This window comes from Cherax quadricarinatus, chromosome 18 (assembly GCF_038502225.1).
Source record: "Cherax quadricarinatus isolate ZL_2023a chromosome 18, ASM3850222v1, whole genome shotgun sequence".
NCBI classification, from domain to species: Eukaryota; Metazoa; Arthropoda; class Malacostraca; order Decapoda; family Parastacidae; genus Cherax; species Cherax quadricarinatus.
Genome location: NC_091309.1, coordinates 30,052,566 through 30,077,189, shown reverse-complemented (window position 1 = coordinate 30,077,189; position 24,624 = coordinate 30,052,566). Strand labels below are relative to the sequence as shown.

At 37.6% G+C, this 24,624-nt stretch overlaps 2 protein-coding genes across 2 annotated transcripts in view; one reads left to right on the top strand and one right to left on the bottom strand.

The window, feature by feature from the left end:
• Positions 1-3,189: 3,189 nt before the first annotated feature.
• Positions 3,190-24,624, top strand: part of LOC128689465 (cation-dependent mannose-6-phosphate receptor) — a 92,158-nt gene continuing 70,723 nt past the window's right edge. The window contains exon 1 of the mRNA XM_053777799.2: positions 3,190-3,447. Coding sequence (XP_053633774.1) covers positions 3,299-3,447 — 149 coding nt within the window. The 5' untranslated portion in view covers positions 3,190-3,298. The remainder of the gene's footprint in view (positions 3,448-24,624) is intronic.
• LOC128689464 (protein phosphatase 1 regulatory subunit 12A) lies at positions 13,000-23,173 on the bottom strand. The gene is made up of 2 exons (XM_053777797.2): positions 22,565-23,173; positions 13,000-15,395 (listed from the first exon to the last, which is right to left on the bottom strand). Exons 1-2 carry the CDS (start codon positions 22,812-22,814, stop codon positions 13,720-13,722), a joined length of 1,926 nt encoding a protein of 641 aa, XP_053633772.1. The 5' UTR covers positions 22,815-23,173; the 3' UTR covers positions 13,000-13,719.

The following is a 24,624-nucleotide window of genomic DNA, read 5'->3' as shown; positions in this document are numbered from 1 at the left end:
CCCATTTTTGTTTTATCCTGATTGCCTCAGAGTGGGAAACCTATGTAGTTCTGTATGTTAGGTTAGTAGTGTGTGTGTCAGAGTGTGGGGGGGGGGGGGAAGTAGTGGAGGAACTGTGGCTATTTGGGAGCTGAGTGGGGAGGGGTGGGGAGGGTTTGGGGTGAACGGGGGAGGGGAGGGTGATCGAGGGAGGGGATGGATCAGGGGAAGTAGTGAGATGTCGGTGGTGAGGGGGGAGTGTGTGTGTGTCTGGATATGTGTGTGTGTGTGTGTGTGTGTGTGTGTGTGTGTGTGTGTGTGTGTGTGTGTGTGTGTGTGTGTGTGTGTGTGTGTGAGTGTGTAATTTTGTGTGTAATTGTGTGTGGAATTATGTGTGGGTTTATTATGTACTGAAAGGTAGGTGGCTTGTGCGTTTAAGGTAAGTCTCAGTGGTCCTTGGCTGCCCACACCTTCTTGTGACCTGACCAACCTCCTGGGACTTACCGCACTTACAGTGTGTGTGTGTGTGTGTGTGTGTGTGTGTGTGTGTGTGTGTGTGTGTGTGTGTGTGTGTGTGTGTGTGTGTGTGTGTGTGTGTGTGTGTGTGTGTATGTGGGTGTGTGTATGTGTGTGTGTGTGTGTGTGTGTGTGTGTGTGTGTGATGTGGGTGTGTGTGTGTGTCTGTGTGTGTGTGTGTGTGTGTGTGTGTATGTGGTGTGTGTGTGTGTGTGTATGTGTGTGTGTGTGTGTGTGTGTGTGTGTGTGTGTGTGTGTGTGTGTGTGTGTGTGTGTGTGTGTGTGTGTGTGTGTGTGTGTAATTATGTGTCGAATTATGTGTGGGTTTATTATGTGTCTGAAAAGTAGGTGGCTTGTGCTTGGAGTGTAATGTAGATTCTCAGTTGTCGCTTGTGTCCACAACCTCTTGTGACCTGACTCCCACCCTTGCAGTGTTGCCTATATCACCTGCTTATAGTGAGTTAATCGCCTTGTTCAATGGATTACCATTTGCTAAACCTTATTGAATACTTGAGTGCCTATTCTTTATCGTGCTATGAGAGTTAGACCATTCACATTCAGCTTGGCGGTTAAATTGGAACCTGGACCCCACACCCAAACAACCACTCATAGGTGATACAGTACTTGTAGTGCAGCTGTAGCAGTGTAGATTGTCCAGGTCGATGTGACGTCCTGGAGTAGATCCAGCTCGATGTACGTCCTGGCGTAGATCCACCTCAATTTCTTCTCGTTAATAATGTACCCTATTCACTGTATTTCTTTCACTGGTCACACTATTGTTTCACTTTATTAAAATCTTGGGTGACACTTGGCAACGCCGCCTTCACACTAGCCTGCGCCACAACGCTTTTATTTTCCAGATCACTTTCAAAATTGTGGCTCTCCCCACACTTGTGTGGCTCAGGCAATTAAAAAAAAAAACACTTCTAGGATTGTTGACTACCCTGACACACTTAGCAACCCTTGCAGAACACTTGTAGCCCTCAAAAACACTTAAATCCCCGGAGCACCGACGGCGTGACTAGCCCGCTCGCTGTCCCTACTGTGTGTGTGTGTGTGTGTGTGTGTGTGTGTGTGAGTGTGTGAGTGTGTGTGTGTGTCGCCTCTTCACTGGTCGCTACTAGGTCACTCTCCCTGAACCATGAGCTTTATCGTACCTCTGCTTAAAGCTATGTATGGATCCTGACTCCACTACATCGCTTCCCAAACTATTCCACTTCCTGACTACTCTGTGGCTGAAGAAATACTTCCTAACATCCCTTTGATTCATCTGTGTCTTCAACTTCCAACTGTGTCCCCTTGTTACTGTGTCCAGTCTCTGGAACATCCTGTCTTTGTCCACCTTGTCAATTCCTCTCAGTATTTTGTAAGTCGTTATCATGTCCCCCCCTATCTCTCCTGTCCTCCAGTGTCGTCAGGTTGATTTCCCTTAACCTCTCCTCGTAGGACATACCTCTTAGCTCTGGGACTAGTCTTGTTGCAAACCTTTGCACTTTCTCTAGTTTCTTCACGTGCTTGGCTAGGTGTGGGTTCCAAACTGGTGCCGCATACTCCAATATGGGCCTAACGTACACGGTGTACAGGGTCCTGAATGATTCCTTATTAAGATGTCGGAATGCTGTTCTGAGGTTTGCTAGGCGCCCATATGCTGCAGCAGTTATTTGGTTGATGTGCGCTTCAGGAGATGTGCCTGGTGTTATACTCACCCCAAGATCTTTTTCCTTGAGTGAGGTTTGTAGTCTCTGACCCCCTAGACTGTACTCCGTCTGCGGCCTTCTTTGCCCTTCCCCAATCTTCATGACTTTGCACTTGGTGGGATTGAACACCAGGAGCCAATTGCTGGACCAGGTCTGCAGCCTGTCCAGATCCCTTTGTAGTTCTGCCTGGTCTTCGATCGAGTGAATTCTTCTCATCAACTTCACGTCATCTGCAAACAGGGACACCTCAGAGTCTATTCCTTCCGTCATGTCGTTCACAAATACCAGAAAAAGCACTGGTCCTAGGACTGTCCCCTGCGGGACCCCGCTGGTCACAGGTGCCCACTCTGACACCTCGCCACGTACCATGACTCGCTGCTGTCTTCCTGACAAGTATTCCCTGATCCATTGTGTGTGTGTGTGTGTATGAGTGTATGTGCGTATGAGTTTGTGTGTGTGTGTGTGTGTGTGTGTGTGTGTGTGTGTGTGTGTGTGTGTGTACTCACCTAGTTGTACTCACCTAGTTGAGGTTGCAGGGGTCGAGTCCAAGCTCCTGGCCCCGCCTCTTCACTGGTCGCTACTAGGTCACTCTCCCTGAACCATGAGCTTTATCGTACCTCTGCTTAAGGTCATTACAACGAGGCCACGGGTGGCTAAGCTCTCGCTTCACACAGCGAGGGTCTTGAGTTCGATTCCCAGCGAGAGTAGAAACAATGGGCGTGTTTCTTTACACCGGTTGTCTATGTTCACCTATCAGTTAAATAGGTACCTGGGTGTTAGTGGACTGGTGTGGGTCGCATCCTGGGACAAAACTGACCTAATTTTTCCCGAAATGCTCAGCATAACAAGTGACTTTCTATATATTAGTATGTCACTGATGTCAGCTAGGACTATATATCTTGTACATGTACTTGTAGTAAATAAAGATATTATTATATTATAAATAGTATATATCCATTCGGATTAATACAGCAGAACGATAACATAATTGTACATCCGGATGTGCAGAAGATGTTGATGTGAACAGCTGTGACGCACAACACAACTGCTGAAACTGACTACTTGTCTGTGTTAGCACACTGGTCGTGAAGACAGTAGCTTGAGATATGATGATGTTGGTGGGTATATTGATGGTGGTGGTGAATTTGTGGGTGATGGTGGATGGCAAGTGTGTGATTGATACCTCAGTCAACGAATCTGAGAGGATAATACAAGAGAGAGACCTCGCCACTCTGGACCCCATCCGTGGTGAAAGGTATGAGTCATAAGGGTTTAGTGCTCAACAGGGAATATGATAATTTATTAAGATTATATGTAATGGGGGATAATTATACTAGAGTTACATCTCTAGGGATTTCCTTGATGCCAGTGAAGGGCTCTTGATCGGAGGAATTAGACCTGTCCTCCCCATGTATGGAACAATACACCTTCCTTCCCATCCTCATGCTCTGTAAGACACTGCGTTTACCATTTCCCTTAGACATAACAATAATAGGTTAATAATGAGTTTAAGGGCTTGGTTTTAAAGCTTAGATGTAAATTATGTAAATTCTATAATAAAAAAGTTATCAATAGCCCATTGTGTAAATTCTAGAATAAAAAATGAATTGTTCAGTGGACAGTCATATTTTGTGCATAGGGGAAAAGACCCTAACATGGCTAAATAAAAAGAATATCCAACCTGAATTAATTTAACCCATGTTTAGAAGTAAATTTCAGGTTATGTTGGGTTATGTTTATTTTTGATTACTAAACCAAAAAAGAATTTCTCCCCATAGACCAAAAATATAATTTTTAATTACATAACCCATTTAATATTGGAGAATTTATATCATGAAAAACTCGAGCCCTTAACCTCTATATTGACCTAATATGTACTACAAGCGAGTAAATTATATTTAAAATTTAGATAGAAACATAATAGTATTTTGTAATGTTCACCAGTGGAATGCCTGTTTCTCTTTTCTTAGAAATACTTATTGTTATATTGACTTTATTAACCTTTCAAGGGAGGTGCCGTTGTGCCAGTCATGGGCTCTTGGTCCAAGGAATTAGACTAAATCTGATTGCTGTATGATCACTATGGGTATAGTGCTTTGCCTTTAACCCTTAAAATGTCCAAACGTAGATCTACGTTTTTTTCAACATTTGAAAGCATGTAAAAACAGTAGATCTTTTTTTTTTTTTTACTTTTGAAAACATGTAAAAAAAACTTTGATCAACTTTTTTTTTTTTTTTTATAATTGAAAATATGTAAAAAAATGTAGATCTACTTTTGGAGCACTATGCATGTGAATGTAGATCTGCTTGGACAGTTTAAGGGTTAATGTTAGAATAATGATAATTTACTTTATTGGGCTACCTATATTAACCCGTAAACGGTCCAAGCAGATTTACGTTCACATGTGTAGTGCTACAAAATTAGATCTACATTTTTTTACATATTTTCAAATATAACAAAAAAAAAAGTAGATCAAAGTTTTTTTTACACATTTTCAAATGTTAAAAAACAAAAAGAAGATCTACTTTTTTTACATACTTTCAAATGTTGAAAAAACGTATATATACGTTTGGACCATTTACGGGTTAAATCAACCTATATTAAATGTACTTTTTGTGCCTGTAGCATGCCTGCCCTCAAGCTTTGTATCAAAAATGAGTGATATGTTTAGTATATTATAAAAACTAATGAAAATTTCATATAATAGAAATTTGTTATCATACCCCTAATCTTGTAACCAGAGCTAAAAAAAAAAAAAAGGTATGAGTATAAAGTAAAATGTTCTCTTTATCTGATAGGTTGGTTAATAGGAGAGAAAAGAGGAAACATGATAACCATATAGTATAAAGTCATAAAAGAATGTGAGAAAATAAAATTTTTTACTAGCACCATCAACATGGCAAGCAAGAGGCCACAGTTATAAAATTCAAACAAGCAGTATCAAGCTGATATCAGAAAATTCTTTAGAGTGATAGAAGAAAATCCTCACAGAATAGAGTGGAATTTGAATTCATGGCAAGCTAGTTTTAAAACTAGTAGACACAGTCTTTAACTGACAAATCTCACACCAACACATCTGTTTCAGGTTCTAGTTCAAGTCGCTTTAGAGTCTTTGTAAATGATTTTGCTTGTCATTGATTGTGAAAGAACAGATGGGATCCAATGTAAGTTAAGAAGTGCTACTCCTACTGGATTATTTTAAAAAATGTAGTGAGCCCTCATTTTAATGGGCTAATATGAGGATGGGGTGTCTGTTAAAGCCAATTATCTGTTCAATTTGAATTATGAGAATACAGTATTTTTCCATGAGTGCAACAGTATCAAACAATGGACCAACAGACCACAACAATAACAGACTTTGTCCATTAAATTCAGAATAAACTTAGCCAGCAGACTGTAAGAATAATGGACAATTTTGGATTGAATGATCTTTGTTCTTTGTTTCAGAATGTTGTCTGGTCATAGATTTTATGCATTAAATCTGAAATGTGTGTAATCCAGGTATATTAATTTGAGGTTTTATTGCATGCTATAGATTAGAGAACATCTTGCAAAAAAGGTTCATTTCTTTATCTTCAAGTATATAATCAAACATGCACAAACAGCAGTACTCAGTTACATGCGTTTGTGCACAGACATCTAAAAGAGTGAATTTTATAACATACTGGGGCCAGGATATTATCCCATGGCAGTAACATCTCACCTATGCCAGAGAGTGCAAAGGGTGAATATGTATTTACTCTATATGATGTACAATTTGGTTTATTTAGCAAGGATTATTTTGCTAATCAAGTCTACTGCATTTTTCATATTTTGTAACTCCAAAAACAGTCTGAATCTTAAGCTATAAGAACATAAGAACGAAGGAACACTGCAGCAGGCCTACTGGCCCATGCGAGGCAGGTCCAAGTCTCCTACGGGCTTAAGCCAATGCACCCAACCTAGTCAGGTCAGGTCACCTTGACTTAAGGGAGGAACACGGCAACCGTCCTGGTAGCACAAGCTAATCAGGTCCAACTCACACCCACCCACACCCACTCATTTATTTATCCAACCTATTTTTAAAGCTACACAACGTTCTGGCCTCTATAACTGTACTTGGGAGTTTGTTCCACTCATCCACAACTCTATTACCAAACCAGTACTTTCCTATATCCTTCCTGAATCTGAATTTTTCTAACTTAAAACCATTGCTGCGAGTCCTGTCTAGGCTAGATATTTTCAGCACACTATTTACATCCCCTTTATTTATTCCTGTCTTCCATTTATACACCTCAATCATATCCCCCCTAATTCTATATACAGTCCAGTACTCTGCATATATACTATACAGTAAGCCTTCACTTAAAGTCATCAATAGGTTCTTGAAAACTGAGACTTTAGGCGAAATGACGTAAAATGAAACCACACCTCACTGTCTATCATCAAGCCTCTTTAAAACTTTGTTTTGTTTCTAGTATCACAATTTTTTTTTTTTTTTTTTTTTTTTTTTTTTTTTTTTTTTTTGTGGCCACAGACATCAAGGGTGTACAGTGTATCTTTAGCACTCATTTCAATAGGGTTCAATCAAGGAATAAATGTTTGCAAAGAGAAAATTGTAAGGAGCACCTCCTACCACCATGCAGTTCAAAAGCAAACAATAACAAATATTGTGGGCTCACTGAGTGCTTTCGTACTGCATCGTTTATTGTCGTGCATTTGTATGATTATCGTATACTTCACAAATTTTATTTTGTCTCCACATAGACAGTGGCCCTGTTGAGAAAGGACTTTTTTCTCATTAACACTATAAAGAAACGACGTTATTCAAGGACTTACTAATATGTATCAGATATAAGGCATGGTACAAAATTCTTAGCTAGCATGGAAAGGCAGCTGATTGGCTTATTTGAGTCGTCCCTAATCAAGCATTTGCCCACTTCCCTGGATGCGGTAGGTGAATGGGCAGGGAGTACAGTGGAACCTTGGTACTCAAATAGCTCCCCATTCAAACACTTTGGTATTCAAACGCTTTGTTTGGTAAAAAAAAAATCGCTCGGTAGTCGACTGTTTGCTCGGCACTCGACTAAACAGTCATGACCTGCCAGAACTTTGCTGTAAACTGTTTCATGTTTCTTTGCATTTTTTGGTGCTTTTTTTTATATTATTTGTATAAATAAGTCACTATGGGGCCTACGAAGATTAGTGATAACAGCCAACCAAAAAGAAAATTGGTTGGGAAAATTTTGTTTGGTGCTAGAACAGCCTTCTGGAATGAATTAAGTTTGAGTACTGCAGTTGCACTGTATAAGGAGATTTACCCATTATGTCTTGAGCTGCCCTGTAATTGTGGAAATACACAAATAACCCACACATAGGAGAGAGGAGCTTATGACGACGTTTCAGTCCGACTTGAACCATTTACAAATTCATGGTCCAAGTCGGACCGAAATGCCGTCATAAGCTCCTCTCTCCTATGTGCAGGTTATTTGTACATATGTATATTGTTCCAGTCATGGTGTTGTGCCTTTTTGTTCTTAAAGTGTGGAAGTTCTGGAGACTTGAATCCTCCAATCTCTGAATGGGGGAGTAGACATACAGACAAGCCCACCATGGCAGATATCATCACACTGCCCTGGATTACAGCTCTAGCCCATTCTGTTGTAAGAATACGTATAATTTTCAAGATGTATTTAAATGGTAGTTTATAGTACATGTTATCTTAAGTTGGAATATACTATGTGTTATAATTTTTGCTATTGAACAACAGATTTATGACTTTTTGTGATATGTATTGTTAAGTGGCAGTATCTACTATTAGTAAAGTCTTGCATTATTTTGACACTTTTTTTTATTGATTTTTAAAACTACAGTAGTTTACTTATACAGAGGACCCCCGCCTTACGATATTAATCCATTCCTGAGAACTCATCGTAAGCCGAAATTATCGTTAGCCGAATTAATTTTCCCCATAAGAAATAATGGAAATCAAATTAATCCGTTCCTGACACCCCAAAGTATGAAAAAAAAAAAAAAATTTACCAAATGAAATATTAATTTTAATACACACAAACTGAAGAAGACATGCACAATTACTATTCTACTAAGAATAGAATACATGACACTCATCTTCATTGAAGATCTGGTGATGACTGATGGGATGGGAGGAGGGGAGAGTGTTGAAGTTATTGTTTAGAAGGGGAATCCCCTTCCATTAGGACTTGAGGTAGCAAGTTCTTTTCCGGGGTTACTTCCCTTTTTCTTTTAATGCCACTAGGACCAGCTTGAGAGTCACTGGACCTCTATCGCACAACAAATCTGTCCATAGAGCTCTGTACCTCCCCGTCTTTTAAGACTTTCCTAAAATGGGCGATAACATTGTACAGGTTGCCAACATGGCTTGCAGTAGTTGTGCCAGGGTGATTTTCATCCCTAAAGGTTTCCAGTTCAACCCACTTTGCACACATTTCCTTAATCTTTGAAGTAGGCAACTTCCTCAATTTCTCTCTCCCCTCCTCTGAAGCAGTTTCCTCAGGTGTGGCCTCTTGCTGTTGAAGATGATCTTGCAGCTCATCAGTGGTTAGTTCTTCATTGTCCTCCTCCACCAACTCTTCCACATCCTCCCCACTAACCTCCAACCCCAAGGACTTCCCCAGTGCCACAGTGGATTCCACAACTGGCATACGCTTCTCAGGGTTAGCCCCAAACCCTTCAAAATCCCTTTCTTCTACACATTGTGGGCACAGTTTCTTCCAAGCAGAGTTCAAGGTTCTCTTAGTTACTCCCTCCCAAGCCTTACCTATAAGGTTTACACAACTGAGGATACTAAAGTGATCTTTCCAAAACTCTCTTAGTCAATCGAGTGTCTGAGGTCACTCCAAAGCACTTTTGAAACATAATTTTTGTGTAAAGCTGTTTGAAGTTTGAAATGACTTGCTGGTCCATGGGCTGCAGGAGAGGAGTGGTATTAGGAGGCAAAAACTTGACCTTAATGAAGCTCATGAAGGATGACCAGGAACATTGTCTAATACCAGGAGGCACTTGAGGTCAAATTTCTTTTCCATTAGGTAATTTTTCACAGTGGGGGCAAATGCATGGTGTAACCAGTCATAGAAAAAGTCCCTAGTGACCCATGCCTTACTGTTTGCCCTCCACATCACACACAGATTAGCCTTGAGGACATTGTTTTGCCTGAACACTCTGGGAGTTTAAGAGTGATACACCAATAAAGGCTTCACTTTGCAATCACCACTAACATTAGCACACATCAAAAGAGTAAGCCTGTCTTTCATAGGCTTATGTCCTGGGAGTGCCTTTTCCTCCTGAGTAATGTAGGTCCTGCTTGGCATTTTCTTCCAAAACAGGCCTGTTTCGTTGCAATTAAACACTTGTTCAGGTTTCAATTCTTCACTGTCTATGTACTCCTTGAATTCCTTCACATATTTTTCAGCCGCTTTTTGGTCCGAACTGGTAGCCTCACCATGCATTATCACACTATGTATGCCACTACAATTTTTAAATCTCTCAGACCAACCTTTGCTGGCCTTAAATTCACTCACATCACCACTAGTTGCAGGCATTTTTCTAATTAAATCGTCATGCAACTTCCTAGCCTTTTTACATATGATCGCTTGAGAGATGCTATCTCTTTTTCGTTTATCCACACCAATAACAGTCTCTCAACATCTTCTATCACTTGTGATCTCTGTTTCGAAAACAAACTTGCACCTTTTACAAGAACAGCTTCCTTGATTGTCGTTTTGTTGGCCAAGATAATAGTGATGGTTAATTGGGGTTTGGTATGCAACCTGGCCAGCTCCAAGACACGCACTCCACTTTCGTACTTCAAAAAAATTTTTTACATGAAATATACATGTAGTACATAAACAATACAATGGGAAATGATGAATGAAACATTAACAGAATAACACTTACCTTTATTGGAGATTCTTCTTAGTGTATGGGAGACTGGAGGAGGAGAGAGATTGGATTGTTTACAGTTTGGAAGGGGAATCCCCTTCCAGCAACACCTCAGGAGAGTATTAGACAAATGTTAATAAATTAAAATATAATTATCTCTTTCTTCATTTCCATAGTAATTTTCACCCTTTTTACCACAGGGTTGGCAATAGAAGCTTTCTTGGCACCCATGGTGACTTATTTTGCAGTTACAAGCACTAAAAACTCTGTGATAATATGAAATGTAATGAATGTATGCTTAGATGTGACCGCGGTTGCTGGCTTGTAAACACTGGCATCCACGGGGCAGTTGAGGCCACACGTGGGACGCGTTCCGGATGAATCACGTTTTTTATCATGAGGCGAGGCAAAATTTTTCTGTTCAAATGCTTCGTATGGCGGATTTAACGTAACATGATGCGTTCGTAAGGCGGGGGTCCACTGTATTTCAAACTTAATATTTGGTTGTTACTGTCATCGCTATTAGATTGCATAACCACATTTCTTAAATGTGCCTTAAATTACATATACATGTATGTTACAGTAGCTTAATTTGAATACAATACAAAAGGTGCCTAAAAATTCATCAAATGTTGTTATTAAAATTGTTTATTATCCAGAATTCTCTAAGTGAAATTTTTTTTTTCAAGGTTATTTGGACACCTAAAAAAGTGTACATAAAAAATATACAGGCTGTAATATGAGCATTTGGGATGTTATAGGAAAAGTATTACAGTGGAACCTTGGTTTTCATGATAATTCATTCCAGAAAGTCTGACGAAAACCGAATTGTACGAAAACTGAAGCAATATTTCCGTAAGAAATAATGTAAATCCAATTAATCCATTCCAGATATCAAAAAATATTAACAAAAAATACATTTTATAGAAAATAACTATAGTTTTACATACAGAAAACAGTGAGAAATAAATATAAATGGCTAATGAAATGGATAAATGAACATTTAACATCACTTTTGCCTTTTTTGAAGATTTGTTGGTGAATGGAAGATGGCGAGGAGGGGAGAGGAAGGAGGAAAGGTTATTGTTTGGAAGGGGAACTCCCCTCCATAAGGACTTCAGATATCAAGGCCCTGTCTGGGGTTACATCCCTTTCTTTGTCTTTTACTGGCACTAGGACCAGCTTGAGAGTCACTGGACCCCTGTCACACAAAAAAAATCTGTTCAAAGAGGTCTGTTTCAGTCATCTCTTTTAGATTTGCCTAAAGTGGGACAAGGTATTGTCATTGAACATGTTGCAGACACGGCTTGCAACAACTTTGTTAGGGCGATATTTCTCCACAAAACTCTGCAATTCATTCCACTTGGCACCCATCTTAATCACTGAAGAAGGCACATTCTCCCCTCTCTCTTCCTCCTCCTCTGGAGCAATTTCCTCAGCTGTGGTCTGTTGCTGTTCCAGTTGAAGGTCTTGCAGCTCTTAAGTGGTTAGCACTTCCCTGTCGTTGTCCACCAACTCTCCCACATACTGGCCACTCACATCCAGTTTTTTTTTAATAATATTTTTGGGTGTCTGGAACAGATTAATTGGATTTACATTATTTCTTATGGGAAATAATACTTCGGTTTTCGTCCACTTCGGATTTCGGCCGACCTTTTGGAACAGATTAAGGACGAAAACTGGGGTATTACTGTATTGTATACACATCTTTTTGTTTAAGAATCTGTTGCTTGATTGCTGTCTGCTTTTCATAAGTTAAAAATATGTGCTATACAGTATAGTACTCTATTGTGATTATGATATTGTAGAAATTAACCCTTTCAGGGTTGGTGCCGTACTAGTACGGCTTGCACACCAGGGTTGGTGTCGTACTAGTACGCATAAATTCTAGCGCCTTCAAATCTAGCAAGAGAAAGCTGGTAGGCCTACATATGAAAGAATGGGTCTATGTGGTCAGTGTGCGCAGTATAAAAAAAATCCTGCAGCACACAGTGCATAATGAGAAAAAAAAAAACTCCGACCGTGTTTTTGGTTTAAAACATCGACTTTGCAATGTATTTTCGTATGCTATTTATGGTTGTATTCTAGTTTTCCTGGTCACATTTTATAGAATGGAAGACATATTACAGAAATTGAGATGATTTTGATTGGTTTCACAATGGAAAGGACCTTGAAATTGAGCTCAAAGTAGCAAAAATGTTCGATTTTTGCCAAAGTTCAAAAGTAAACGAACCATGCCATGCGTCCAATACACGTCAACTGATGAGTCTAATATTCCTTGACAAGTGCGCTGATATTATTTATACCATTTCTACACTAATGCAGTAGACTGCATAATAATAAATCTTCTATTATTTGTGAGAAAAATTCAAAGTGGAAAGCAAAAGAAATGTAACAGAGGCCTGGGGATGTGACTAATGAACAGAGGAAGTGTTATTTTAGTGCCAGGAATGTCTGTCTTGTTTATTCTAGACCCTGTTTGGAAATTGGCATCTGTTGAAATTTGTGTGAAATTGGCAAAATTGCCAATTTCTGACCACTTTATTGGATAGTTGAAATCGGTAAATGGGTGGTTTTTTGTATTCATTCGATAGAAAAAATCGAGTTCTAGCAAAATAGTTATGATTTTTGTCGACTGGTAAATTGGAATTGGCTGAAAGTAGGGGTCAAAGTGGGCGAAATCGCCAATGCATAAACATCTTCAAGACCGCTATCTTCGTGAGAGCATAATTCCATAAGTTTTCCATGAAATTTCTTACTTTTGGTGTCATTATAATCGGGAAAAGATTCTCTATCATTTCATAAGATTTTTTTTTGAAAAATTTCTGACCCTGAGAACAAGTTTAGGAGAGGGCCTGCTGACCCTGAAAGAGTTAAGATTCACGTATAAGTTATTTAAATTGCACGTTATAATAATAATTTTTATGGTAATTGGCTATAAGATTTACAAATTATAGACAAATAATATTAATGCAGAAATTAATAGTCACAATAAATGTAGGAAAGATGAAATGATGAACACAAAATTATGCAACAAATATTAAGTGGTTAAAATATATAATAATTATAATAAATAGCCAGTGTGTAAAAAAAAAAAAAAAAAAAGAACATACAGTACAGTGGACCCCCGCTTTATGATCAGCTCCCAATGCGACCAATTATGTAAGTGTATTTATGTAAGTGCGTTTGTACGTGTATGTTTGGGGGTCTGAAATGGACTAATCTACTTCACAACATTCCTTATGGGAACAAATTCGTTCAGTACTGGCACCTGAACATACTTCTGGAATGAAATAATATTGTAAACCGGGGGTCCACTGTACTTGGAAAAATACTTGTGATAATGAATACCAGTCAGGTGAATATACTGTTGTAAGGTAATCATGCAATATTACCTATATCTGGTATATACATGTACAGTACGTGTGGAGTGTTTTGCATCCAGTCCATTATTTTGAGCACTTACAGTTTTTCACAAGCATGTTAGGTTTTTTCTGAACTTTCTGTTAACTCATTAAGTTACATCGTGTGATGAAGGAAGTAAACACTGGACTGTTTACCATTATACACACACATCAATACAATAAACTATGATTTTCTCAGTAAATTACTCCATCGTATATTATTTCACATAATAGAACATTTTTTCTTTTTGATAAATGCTTTTTCAATATTATTATCAAAAAGAATCATTTTATATTTGTACCGAAACACTGTAGGACTGGGAGGGGGTTGGTATATAAAGGGCAAAGCAGCATACAAAGCAGATTGTGCTTCCAAAGCCATGGTGTTCTCTTGCAGAGTTTGAATTTGTTGCTCTCGAGCTTCTCGACGCTGTCTCTTAAGATCTAATAGTGACCCTTTAGGTAATGGGCGAGTAGGCATTTTCTTCCTTGGTTTAAAGCTGATTTGTTCTGCTTTTACTTCCTCTTCAATTTCATTAGTAGTTGTCTGTGGTGTGAATGCACTGCTTGAAGGGTGAATTCCTTTATGGTTAGCATCATTATTTTTATTAGTGCTGTTATTATTGGTATTACTATTATCATTATCCTTATCATTATTATTATTATTATTATTATTATTATTATTATTACTGCTACTATTAATATTTGCATTAAATACTGAGTTATGGTTATTTATTTTGTTGTCCTCAACTGTAGTACTGGTAATGAAAAGTGGATTTATATTAGGAGTAATATTTTCCTTGTTGCAGACTGATCTTGGGTCATCAGTTTGTTTACTCTTAGTATCACTTTTTATATTTTTCTTTTCCTTGGTACTAAGCCTGTCAATGCTTCTTATTAATTCAGCCTTGTGTTTAGCCTCTTTTATTGAATTCCTACGATCTGAAGAGAGTTCTATTGCTTCTATATTAACAATAGGAGATGAAGGTGTGTCATCTATGCTTGGGTTTCGTGAACCATCCAAACTTTCATCTGTAACAATAAATAAGTCTAGTTTCTTTTGTGGTTCACTGTAGAAAGATTCAAGTGAGTTTATATTGATGTCTTGAAAGTGTTTTTCATTGCTGTCATCTATAGTAGTTCTCTCCACTTCTTCAAAAATTGGAGTTAAATTCTCAGGACTTGCTTCACCATAGAGTTCACACATGTCTGACATTATACTTATTTTGTGGAGAATCACTGATTTTATTTCAGGATCATCACAGAGGTCATAAGGAGTTTCCCCATATCCAGTACATGTTTGTAAATTTACTCGTTTGTCATGTGTGAGCAAGTCAATTGCTGCTTCATTGCACCAGTAAGATGCTGCATGTATGGGTTCCCATCCATCTTCATCACGTGCTGTTAAAGAGGCTCCATTGTCTATTAGCAATTTTACTATATCATTAAATCCATTTGCAATAGCTGCATGAAGAAAAGTGCTCTTTCTTTCCAATGGTTGATTAAGGTCTCCTCCAGTCAATACAGTATTTTTAATGTCTCTAAGCATGACATCATGAGGTTCTTCACGAATCCTCTCAATGATATCTTGTGTAATGCCTCTTTTCATCATTTCATTTTCCATATACTGGAAAGTCACTTCATCATCAGTAATATCATGAGGCATCTCCCCATCACAATTAATAGCTGTCAAATTGGCTCCTGCTTTGATTAAAGTTGTCACAATTTTAAAGTGTCCACAGGTGGCAGCTGCATGTAGAGGTGTCCAAAGATCTTGATCTGTAATATTTACATCAGCTCCATGTTTTAATAAAAGTGTTACCAGTTCCAGTGAGCCATCTATACAAGCCTGATGCAGTGCTGTCAGTCCATCGTGGTTCCTCATGTTCGGATCGATTCCTAAAAAAAAATGTAAAATAATAAAATTAATATTTTCTTAATTTACGCTTTATACTCTTTTTTGGTGGTGGTGGTGGTGGTGTTGGTGTTGTAAGCAAGTAACAAGGGAAGATGGATAATGACCCTAATTAGAACCATTGAGATCAATATTACGACTGTATTTAAAAGTATTATGGCCCTGTGGCTAAAAAATATGAAAATAGATAATCATTACATGTACCTTTTGTGCTGGTTGACAAATGCGAAAGGAAGAGATTGATTACAGTTCAATACAGGTAAGCCTCGATCATTGGATTGCCTTCCTGGAAAATTTTCTGTTTTGTTTTAAGTGAATCTTCATTAATATATACGTTTGCCTTAAAACTTCTACTCTGTATGTGTGTTTGTGTACTCACCTAATTGTGGTTGCAGGGGTCGATTCATAACTCCTGGCCTTGTGTGTGCGCGCGTGCTCTTATATACGTACGGATGTACTCGCCTATTTGTACTCACCTATTTGTAGTTGAAGGGGTCAAGTCACAGCTCTTGGCCAGGCCTCTTTGTTGGTTACTACTAGATCCACACACTACCTGCTCCATGAGCTTTATCATATCTCTTCTTAAAGCTATGTATGGATCCTCCCTCCACCACATCACTCTCCAGATTATTTCACTTCCTGACAATTCTATGACTGATGAAATGTTTCCCAACATCCCTGTGACTCATCTGAGTTTTCATCTTTCAGTTGTGATCCTTTGTTGCTATGCCCCATTTCTGAAACACCCCTTCCCTATCCACCTTGTCAATTCCTCTCAGTATTTCATGTCATTATCATGTCCCACCCATCCCTTATGTCCTCCATTATCTTCAGGTCGATTTCCCTTACCCTCTCCTCGTAGGACATACCCCATAACTCCAGGACCAGTCTTGTTGCAAACCTTTTCACTTCCTCTTATTTCTTGACATCCTTGTTCAGATGTGAGTTCCATATTGGTGCTGCATACTCCAGTGTGGGCCTGACATATACGGTGTACAGAGTCTTGAATGATTTTTTACTCAGGTGTCGAAATGCTATTCTTAGGTTTGCCAGATGCCATGTGCTGCAGCAGTCTTTTGATTGATGTGCACCTTAGATGTGGTAGGTATTATGCTTTCCCCAAGATACTTTTCCTTGTGTGGGGTTTGCAGTCTTTGGCCCCCTAGTGCCCATTTCTGAAACTGTCATTCTGTCACAAAATTTAAAAAAAAAAAAATAATTTTTTCTTATGAAATGATAGAGAATGTTTTCCTGATGCTAATGACACCAAAAGTATGGAATTTGATCGAAAACTTACGGAATTACCCTCCTGCGAAGTTAGCAATCTTGGTGATATATATGCATCGGCGATTTCGCTGACTTTGAACCCTATTTTCGGCCAATTCCATTGTTCCAGTCAACCAAGCTCATAGCTGTTTCTCTGGAACTCCATTTTTTCTATCAGTTGAGTACAAGAAACTGCCCATTTACTAATTTCAATTACCCAATAAAGTGGTCAGAAATTGGCAATTTGGCCAATTTCACACAAATTAAAAAAGATGCCAATTTCAAAATAGGGTCCAGAATGAACAATGCATACATTCTTGGCACTAAAATAACATATCCTCTGTTCATCAGTCACTTCTCCAGGCCCCTCTTATGTTACTCTTGTTTTCAATTTTGATTTTTTATTCACACACAAAAAATAAATATTTACTGTTGTGTAGACTACTGCATTATTGTAAAAATGGTGTAAATAATATCAGTGCACTAGTGAAAGAATATTAGACTCCCTAGTTAACGTGTATTGGACGTGTGGTGTGATTTGCTTACTCTTGAACATTGGTAAAAATCAAACATTTCCGCTACTTTGAGCTCAATTTCAAGGTTGTTTTCATTGTGAAACTAATCAAAATTATCTCCATTTCTGTAATATGTTTTCCATTCTGTCAAATGAGACCAAGAAAACGAGAATACAACCATAAATACTATAGGAAAATGCACCTCAAAATTGGCGTTTTAACCCAAAAACATGGTCGGAGTTTTTTTTTCTCGGTATACACTGCATGCTGCAGGATTTTTTATATGTGGTGCACACTGACCACACAGACCCAATCTCTCACATGTGAGCCTACCAGCTTTCTCCTGCTTGATTTGAAGCTGCTAGAATTATTGAGTACGTGTATGTCCAAAACACTGGCTCGTAAGATGTATATATACGGCCGAAACAGTCAAAGAGTTAAAGTAGTTTATACATGTCAGTTACACCAGTGTCATTTGTATACTATACTTCACTTTACAGAAATCAAGTTGCTGGTTTTTTGTTTGTTAGTATTTGCTCACTTGTCTTTTTACACCACAGCTTAGAGCAAGCTTGTACAAATTCATATACAAGTCATTGAAATGTTCTCATTGTAATGATGGCTTTTTGTGTTGGTAAACTGAAGAAAGCTTTTGTGTTGGTATATTGAAGAAGACCCCAGTGAGAGAAAGCACACCTAATCAGTGTAAACCTAGTTTTCATCAGGAAAAAAATAATGGAATTCTCAATATGAACCACAGTAGGGCTCCACTTTATGGCAACCATCTTTCTAATATGGCTTTCCCCACCCGGTTTGTTTATATTCACCATGAGCACATCTGTTATGTCTGCAAACTTTCCAAAATTTCAAGTGTTTTAAAGTTATTGCATATTTTATATGTTCTCTGATAATTATACTTATTTGTACCTGTACTTAAATATACTTAAACACTGTGCTGGCATGCAGGTACACATTAAAATCACTAAGAGTGTCCCTCTAGTCTTAATGCCATAGTAATAATACTAATACATAATAATAATAACTATTGGACACATTAACCCCTAGAGGGTCCATGCCATAGATCTACGGCTTTACGTTGAGTGTCCAAACCATAGATCTACTTCATGAGCTCAGCTCTCACTGATAAGATGTGAGCAGTAAATTTTGGAATTGATATGAGAGAATATATCTATGTGGTATGTGTGCACCACATAAAACAAATCCTGCAGTACATAGTGCATAATGAGAGAAAAAAACTGAGACCGTAATTTTCGATTAAAACAGCGACTTTGCAGTGTTTTTTCGTATATTTTTTATAGGTGTATTTGCGATTTCTTAGTCTCATTTGATAGAATGGAAGACATATTACAGAAATAGAGATGATTTTGATTGGTTTTAGTACTGGAAATGGCTTGATACTGAGCTCAAAGTAGCGGAAATGTTAAATTTTTGCCCATGTTCAAGAGTAAACAAATGACCTCACACGTCTAATACACGCCTGCTAGTGGGTCTAATATACGTTCACAAATGTGCTGATATTATTTATACAATTATTATAATATTACATAACAGTAAATCTTTTATTTTTTGGTTTGAATAAAAATTCATTATGTGAATAAAAAATCAAAATGGAATTCATTAGTAAAGCCAGAAAACGTAACTAATGAACAGAGGAAATGTTAGTTTAGTGCCAGGAATGCATGCATTGTTTATTCTGGACCCTATTTTGAAATTGGAGTATTTTGAACTTTGCATTAAATTGGCCAAATTACCAATTTCTGATCATTTTATTTTGTAGTTGAAGCAGTTGACTTGGTGAATTCTTGTGCTTAATCGATAGAATAGAAGTAATACTAGTGAAATAGCAAAGAATTTGATCGAATGGAAAAAGGTAATTGACCTAAAATGGGAGTCAAAGTCGGCAAAATCGCCGATGCGTAAATATCACTGACACATCAAAATTCGCGTGAGCATAATTTCGTCGATTTTCCATCAAATTTCGTACTTTTTGTTTTATTACTTCTGCCATTTCATAAGAAAAAATAAAATTATTTTTTGAAAATTCTTGGACACTGGTGCACCCTTTGAAATTTGGCCTCTGGACCCTGAAAGGGTTAAATGTCTTGTTTTACATTAATATAGACATTTTCGTAGATCTATGATATTTTCTTCAAAATTATATAAGAAACACATTGCATAGCAAATAAACATGGTATGTTTATTATGTTTATGAGGCGTGGTAGCCAGGCGGAGGGAAAACATTACGTTTTCTCTGGTCCAGGACCAGAGAAAATGTGTGTGAATCTGTGTTTAGCCCAGTCATTCCACCTTAACAGGTAAAACTTTTGTTTACAATTTTCTGCATGAATTATTCAGTATTTCTCCCTTCGTTTATGATGGCATCTGAAGGTAGTTGGTAGAAACAATTAAACTCAGTGAACATGGTATGTCGATCATAATAATATGGCTCAGGGCCACATTAAATATTGTATAGCTATGTAGCCCAGGCTACCTACCGGCTACCTACGTCTACCGGCTACCTACACCTGACTTCCTATAAATAAATACAACTCACCTCTTGCCCTACATTAAGACTACAAATATTTTAAGGTAAGTAATGAATACAGTAGGGCCCTGCTTTTCGGCATTCCGCTAATACGGCGATCTCAAATTATGACCAAAACTTTCTATACGGCAAGTGGTCTTTAAAATACGGGGTGGGCCACCCAGTTTGTTTACATTCTCTATGAGCACATCTCTCTATTGTGTAATAATAATCACTCTTGGGCACATTAAATGTCTTATTTTACGTTAATATAGACATTTTCATTAATCCATCTATGATATTTTCTTCAAAATTATATAAGAAACACGTTACATAACATATAAACATTTTGTTTATATACTAGGAGGTGTGTAGCCGGGCGGAGGGAAAACATTACCTCACTCCCCTTAATACATAATGCTTTTGTTTACAATCATCGGCTGGAATTATTCATTACTTCTCCCTTTGTTTATGACGACATCTAAGGATAGTTGTTAGAAATGATTAAACTCAGTGAGCATGGTATGTCGATGGTAATAATATGGTCTGGGTCACATTAAATATCATGTAGGTATGTACCCCAGGTGGACTACATACCTACATTATTATTATAACTGATAATTATACGTGGACTCCCGCTTAACAATCACCTCCCAATGCGATGAATTATGTAAGTGTATTTATGTAAGTGCATTTGTACTTGTATGTTTGGGGGTCTGAAATGGACTAACCTACTTCACAATATTCCTTATGGGAACGAATTCGGTCGGTACTGGCACCTGAACATACTTCTGGAATGAAAAAATATCGTTAACCAGGGGTTCACTGTATAGACATTTTGCTTAATCCATCTAAATACACCCCACAGTAGAATAAATTAACATAAATATGAGATGTGATAGCCAGGTGACTTGTGGTAGCCAGGCGACTTGTGGTAGCCAGGCGACTTGTGGTAGCCAGGCAACTTGTAGGACTTGAGGTAGCCAGGCGACCTGTAGGACTTGTCGTAGCCAGGCAACCTGTAGGACTTGTCGTAGCCAGGCAACCTGTAGGACTTGTCGTAGCCAGGCAACCTGTAGGACTTGTCGTAGCCAGGCAACCTGTACTACTTGTCGTAACCAGGCAACTTGTAGGACTTGTGGTAGCCAGGCAACTTGTAGGACTTGTGGTAGCCAGGCAACTTGTAGGACTTGTGACGAAAACCAGACTCACTCATCTGGTTTATTTTTATTTATTTATTTATTTAGAAATTTTAGCATACATACAGAGGTACAAAAAAAAATACAGGTAAGAGCAGCATGCCAAAGCCACTTATATGCATAGCATTACGGGCTGGCTTAAAATTAACTTAAGATTAACTAAGCAATGATGAAATCAGTGATAAGACATTATTGTAAACAGATAACTATAAAGTACAAATGAGTATTACAAAGACAGGTCATATGGTTGCATGCATTGTTGTTCATTCAGTAGAATGGAGTATTCTGTTAGGTAGTGTATTTAAAAAAATAACAAAGTTAGATTGGGTCCTAGGTTTAACATTTGTGTGATATAATTGTGAGTAACATTTAGGATATTCATTAGGATATACATTATGTGTGGATGGGGTGGTGAGGATTGCCGTTCCTGGCTACCCATACTTCCCAACCTAGCTTCATATAAATAAAACTCACCTCTCACCCTACATTAAGACTACAAATATTTTAAGGTAATTAATGAGTGTACTATACAGTGTATATGCATTTTATCACTCGAGGGAGCTTAATGTCATAGTAAGTGGGAGTGGCCAGGCAGGATGCCATACCTCCCACATGACTTTCTACAAATAAATACTTTTCACCTCTCAGCCTACATTAAGACCATTAAGACTACAAATATTTTAAGGTAAGTACAGCATCTACTGTATATGCATTTTATTACTCTAGGGAGCTTTAAGCATTGTAGTATAGTATGTGTGGGTGGGGTGGCCAGGAGGGCTACCACACCTGACTTAGAGTAAATACTACTCAACTTTTGGCCTACATTAAGACTACAAATATTTTGAGGTAAATAATGAGTGTACTGTGTGTGTGTATTTTACATTTTAATGCCTAGCTCTGTTGCTAACTTAATATATATTAGTGTAAACTTCTTATCTGGCATTTATATGCATTTATAAATGGAAAAAAATGGAGTTATGCTTTCCGGCGAAGTCTGCTTTCCGGCAGTAGCCTGGAATCTAACCTGCCGAATAAGTGGGGCCCTACTGTATACCGTATATGTATTTTAATTTTTGTGTTTTTTAATGCCTAGTTCTATTACTAACTTTATATAAGCTAGTGTAAACTTGTTTTCTGACATTTATATGCATTTATAAGTGGAAAAATGGCGTTCTGCTTTCCGGCAGTAGCCTGGAATCAAACCTGCCATATAAATGGGGCCTTATGGTATCTGAATTCACTTTGAAAGAGTGATAATGTTTTCTTGGGAATAATAATGGTGCTAATTATGATATTTTAAGGAAAATGAAAGTAGTAAACAGGAAAGATAGTGATCTACAACAGTATTTCAGATAAATGAAATTGAGTGCAAGTCTCCTGGAGAAGGCCTTGGTGGTAGGCTAAAATATAAAACGTTGTACTCTCCTTCAGTTACATTTTCTTCATGTGGAGTCATTTGCTCCATTATTTAGATTGTGGATTTTTTTTTTTTTTTTTTGTAAATTAGCTAGCACTTTCTGGGCAGTATGAATAACCTGAGCATTAATATTGAAGCTTATTATGAAGTCACTGAGGCATGATGTCTGAAGCATACATGCACTTGAATGTAGTTATAGCTGAGACCTCACCTGATTTCAGAAGATTGCGCATGTCTTCATGTGATCCCCTTGCAGCAATGTCCATAAGTTGTACTTCTGGAGCAAATGCTACTTCTCGTATGTTCTTTGATCTTTGTCTGTTGTTAATATTATCTGTTTTAGCCCATTTTGCATATGCTGTTAACTGCTGCTTCCTTCTCTTCTGTGCTAGTTTAACTCTCTCATTTATTGGCAACTTTTCAATCTGCTGCATCTCTTGCAAAAGCTCACTGTGCTCCATTGTGGTGGGGCTTTTTATAATGCTTTGTTACCTCAAGCAGTGCACAAAAATCTGTTCATCTGTACATTTTGTCACTCGTATAATAATTAAATAGAATACTAATTTTACTTACTACACATATAAGCATTTTCATAAATTGGCAAATGTTTTCTTAAAATAACTACAAGGTTAAAAATTTATTTCACTGCAGACTAAATCAGGAGTGACTTGATTATCCTCGTGAATGCTAATAGATCCAACCCTTGAATACTTAGTTCAGTAATATTGTCACATTGGCACAGATTTTTCTATTTAGTATTGATTCAGTATCTTTATAATTTAGTTATTTCCTCCTGTGAGAAAAAATTGAGCCACTTCCACTTGCTGAATGATGGCTAATAATCTAGGAAGGTTTGGCTGGTACGAGGTGCAATATCTTATCTAATCTGTTTCTCTTGATGAAGGTGTTACATATCCATAAACAGTATCTGAACTTGGATCCTTTATCATACACATACAAAAGTGTTTTACTATATGTAAAATCAAAAGAAGTAGCATATGAAAATATTTTAATACAGTTTAATCCTTATTATATTTGTTTTTCAATATCAGCAGATAGTGCTATCACTAAAGTGTGCTATCTTGCATACGGATTTAAGAAGACTGATAAAACAGAAATGGTCTGTATATTCATGAATGTGATTTTACAAAGTTTTCTTGAAGCTTTGTAATAATGTAAAGATGTTTTCCCTTGAAACTCCACATTTCCATAAGCAATTGACACATTATCTAAATACAGTAATACTGTAGATGGTTTTTGTATAAGTTATAATTTTTGTTTAAATTTTCTTTTAAGGTTCTTGCAAACTTTGCCTAAATCTATAACTGCCACTTCATTCTTATTAGCAAGTTAAAAGGTGATGTGGAGTCACCAAGTGTATAATTCAGAGTTGGGAAGGGGTTGCTGAGGTGGTTTAGGCATGTAGAAAAAAAATGAAGGATAGGTTGACAAAGAGGATGTATAAATCTAGGGTGAAAGGAAGGAGGAGTAGAGGGTCATCACAGAAATGATTGAAGAGGTGGGGGGGGGGGGTAAAGAAGGCTTTGAGTTTCAGGGTTGAGCATCCAGCAGGCATGTGTGAGCATATTAGATATAATTGAATGAAGGCAAATGGTTTTTGTGGATATGCTATTGGAGTGTGAGGAAGGTAATATTTATGAAAGGTTTCAGGGACCTGGTTACCCTGATGTGAGTCCTGGAGGTGAGAAAGGTAGTGCCTGCACTCTGAAGATGAAATTGGGATGTTGCAGGTGGAGGCTCATCTGAATTATGATACCTGCACACCTATGTCAAGGCTGTCATTGGATGAATGATGATGAATGAATGTTTTTGGGGCACCCTGACTTGGCAGGGAAATAGCTGTTGAGGTAAAAAAAAAAAAAATAATTTGTTACCATATTTATTCATATATTTTCACATTCTCTTGAGGTTTTGCCTACAGCTCTTGCTTTAATCCTTTCTTATTCAAAATTCTTCCTACTTGTATAAAACTTCAAGTACATATTAGGATGCACCAAGTTCGGATTGGTAGATATCCATTATGTAAAATGGAGCAATGTTCTTTGTCATTTTATAACCAGGAAATTCAGTAAGAATTTTTTGATGTTTTTCCTGTATTGCCTAGGATATAATTTTAGTACTGTAATGAACCCTATCATTAATAGATGTAATAGGAAGGAGGGGAACATATGATATTGCCAATTGTTCAAAATTTCTGAATTATGAAAATAATTTTTCATAATTGGTTGTTTCTAAGCTAGTGAACTTAGT

Excerpts from the sequence above, each read along its gene's own strand:
- LOC128689464 (XM_053777797.2), bottom strand. The coding sequence starts at position 22,814 with ATGGAGCACAGTGAGCTTTTGCAAGAGATGCAGCAGATTGAAAAGTTG. Across the intron at positions 15,396-22,564 it reads GCGCAATCTTCTGAAATCAG|GAATCGATCCGAACATGAGG; the intron begins GTGAGGTCTCAG and ends ATTTTTTTTTAG.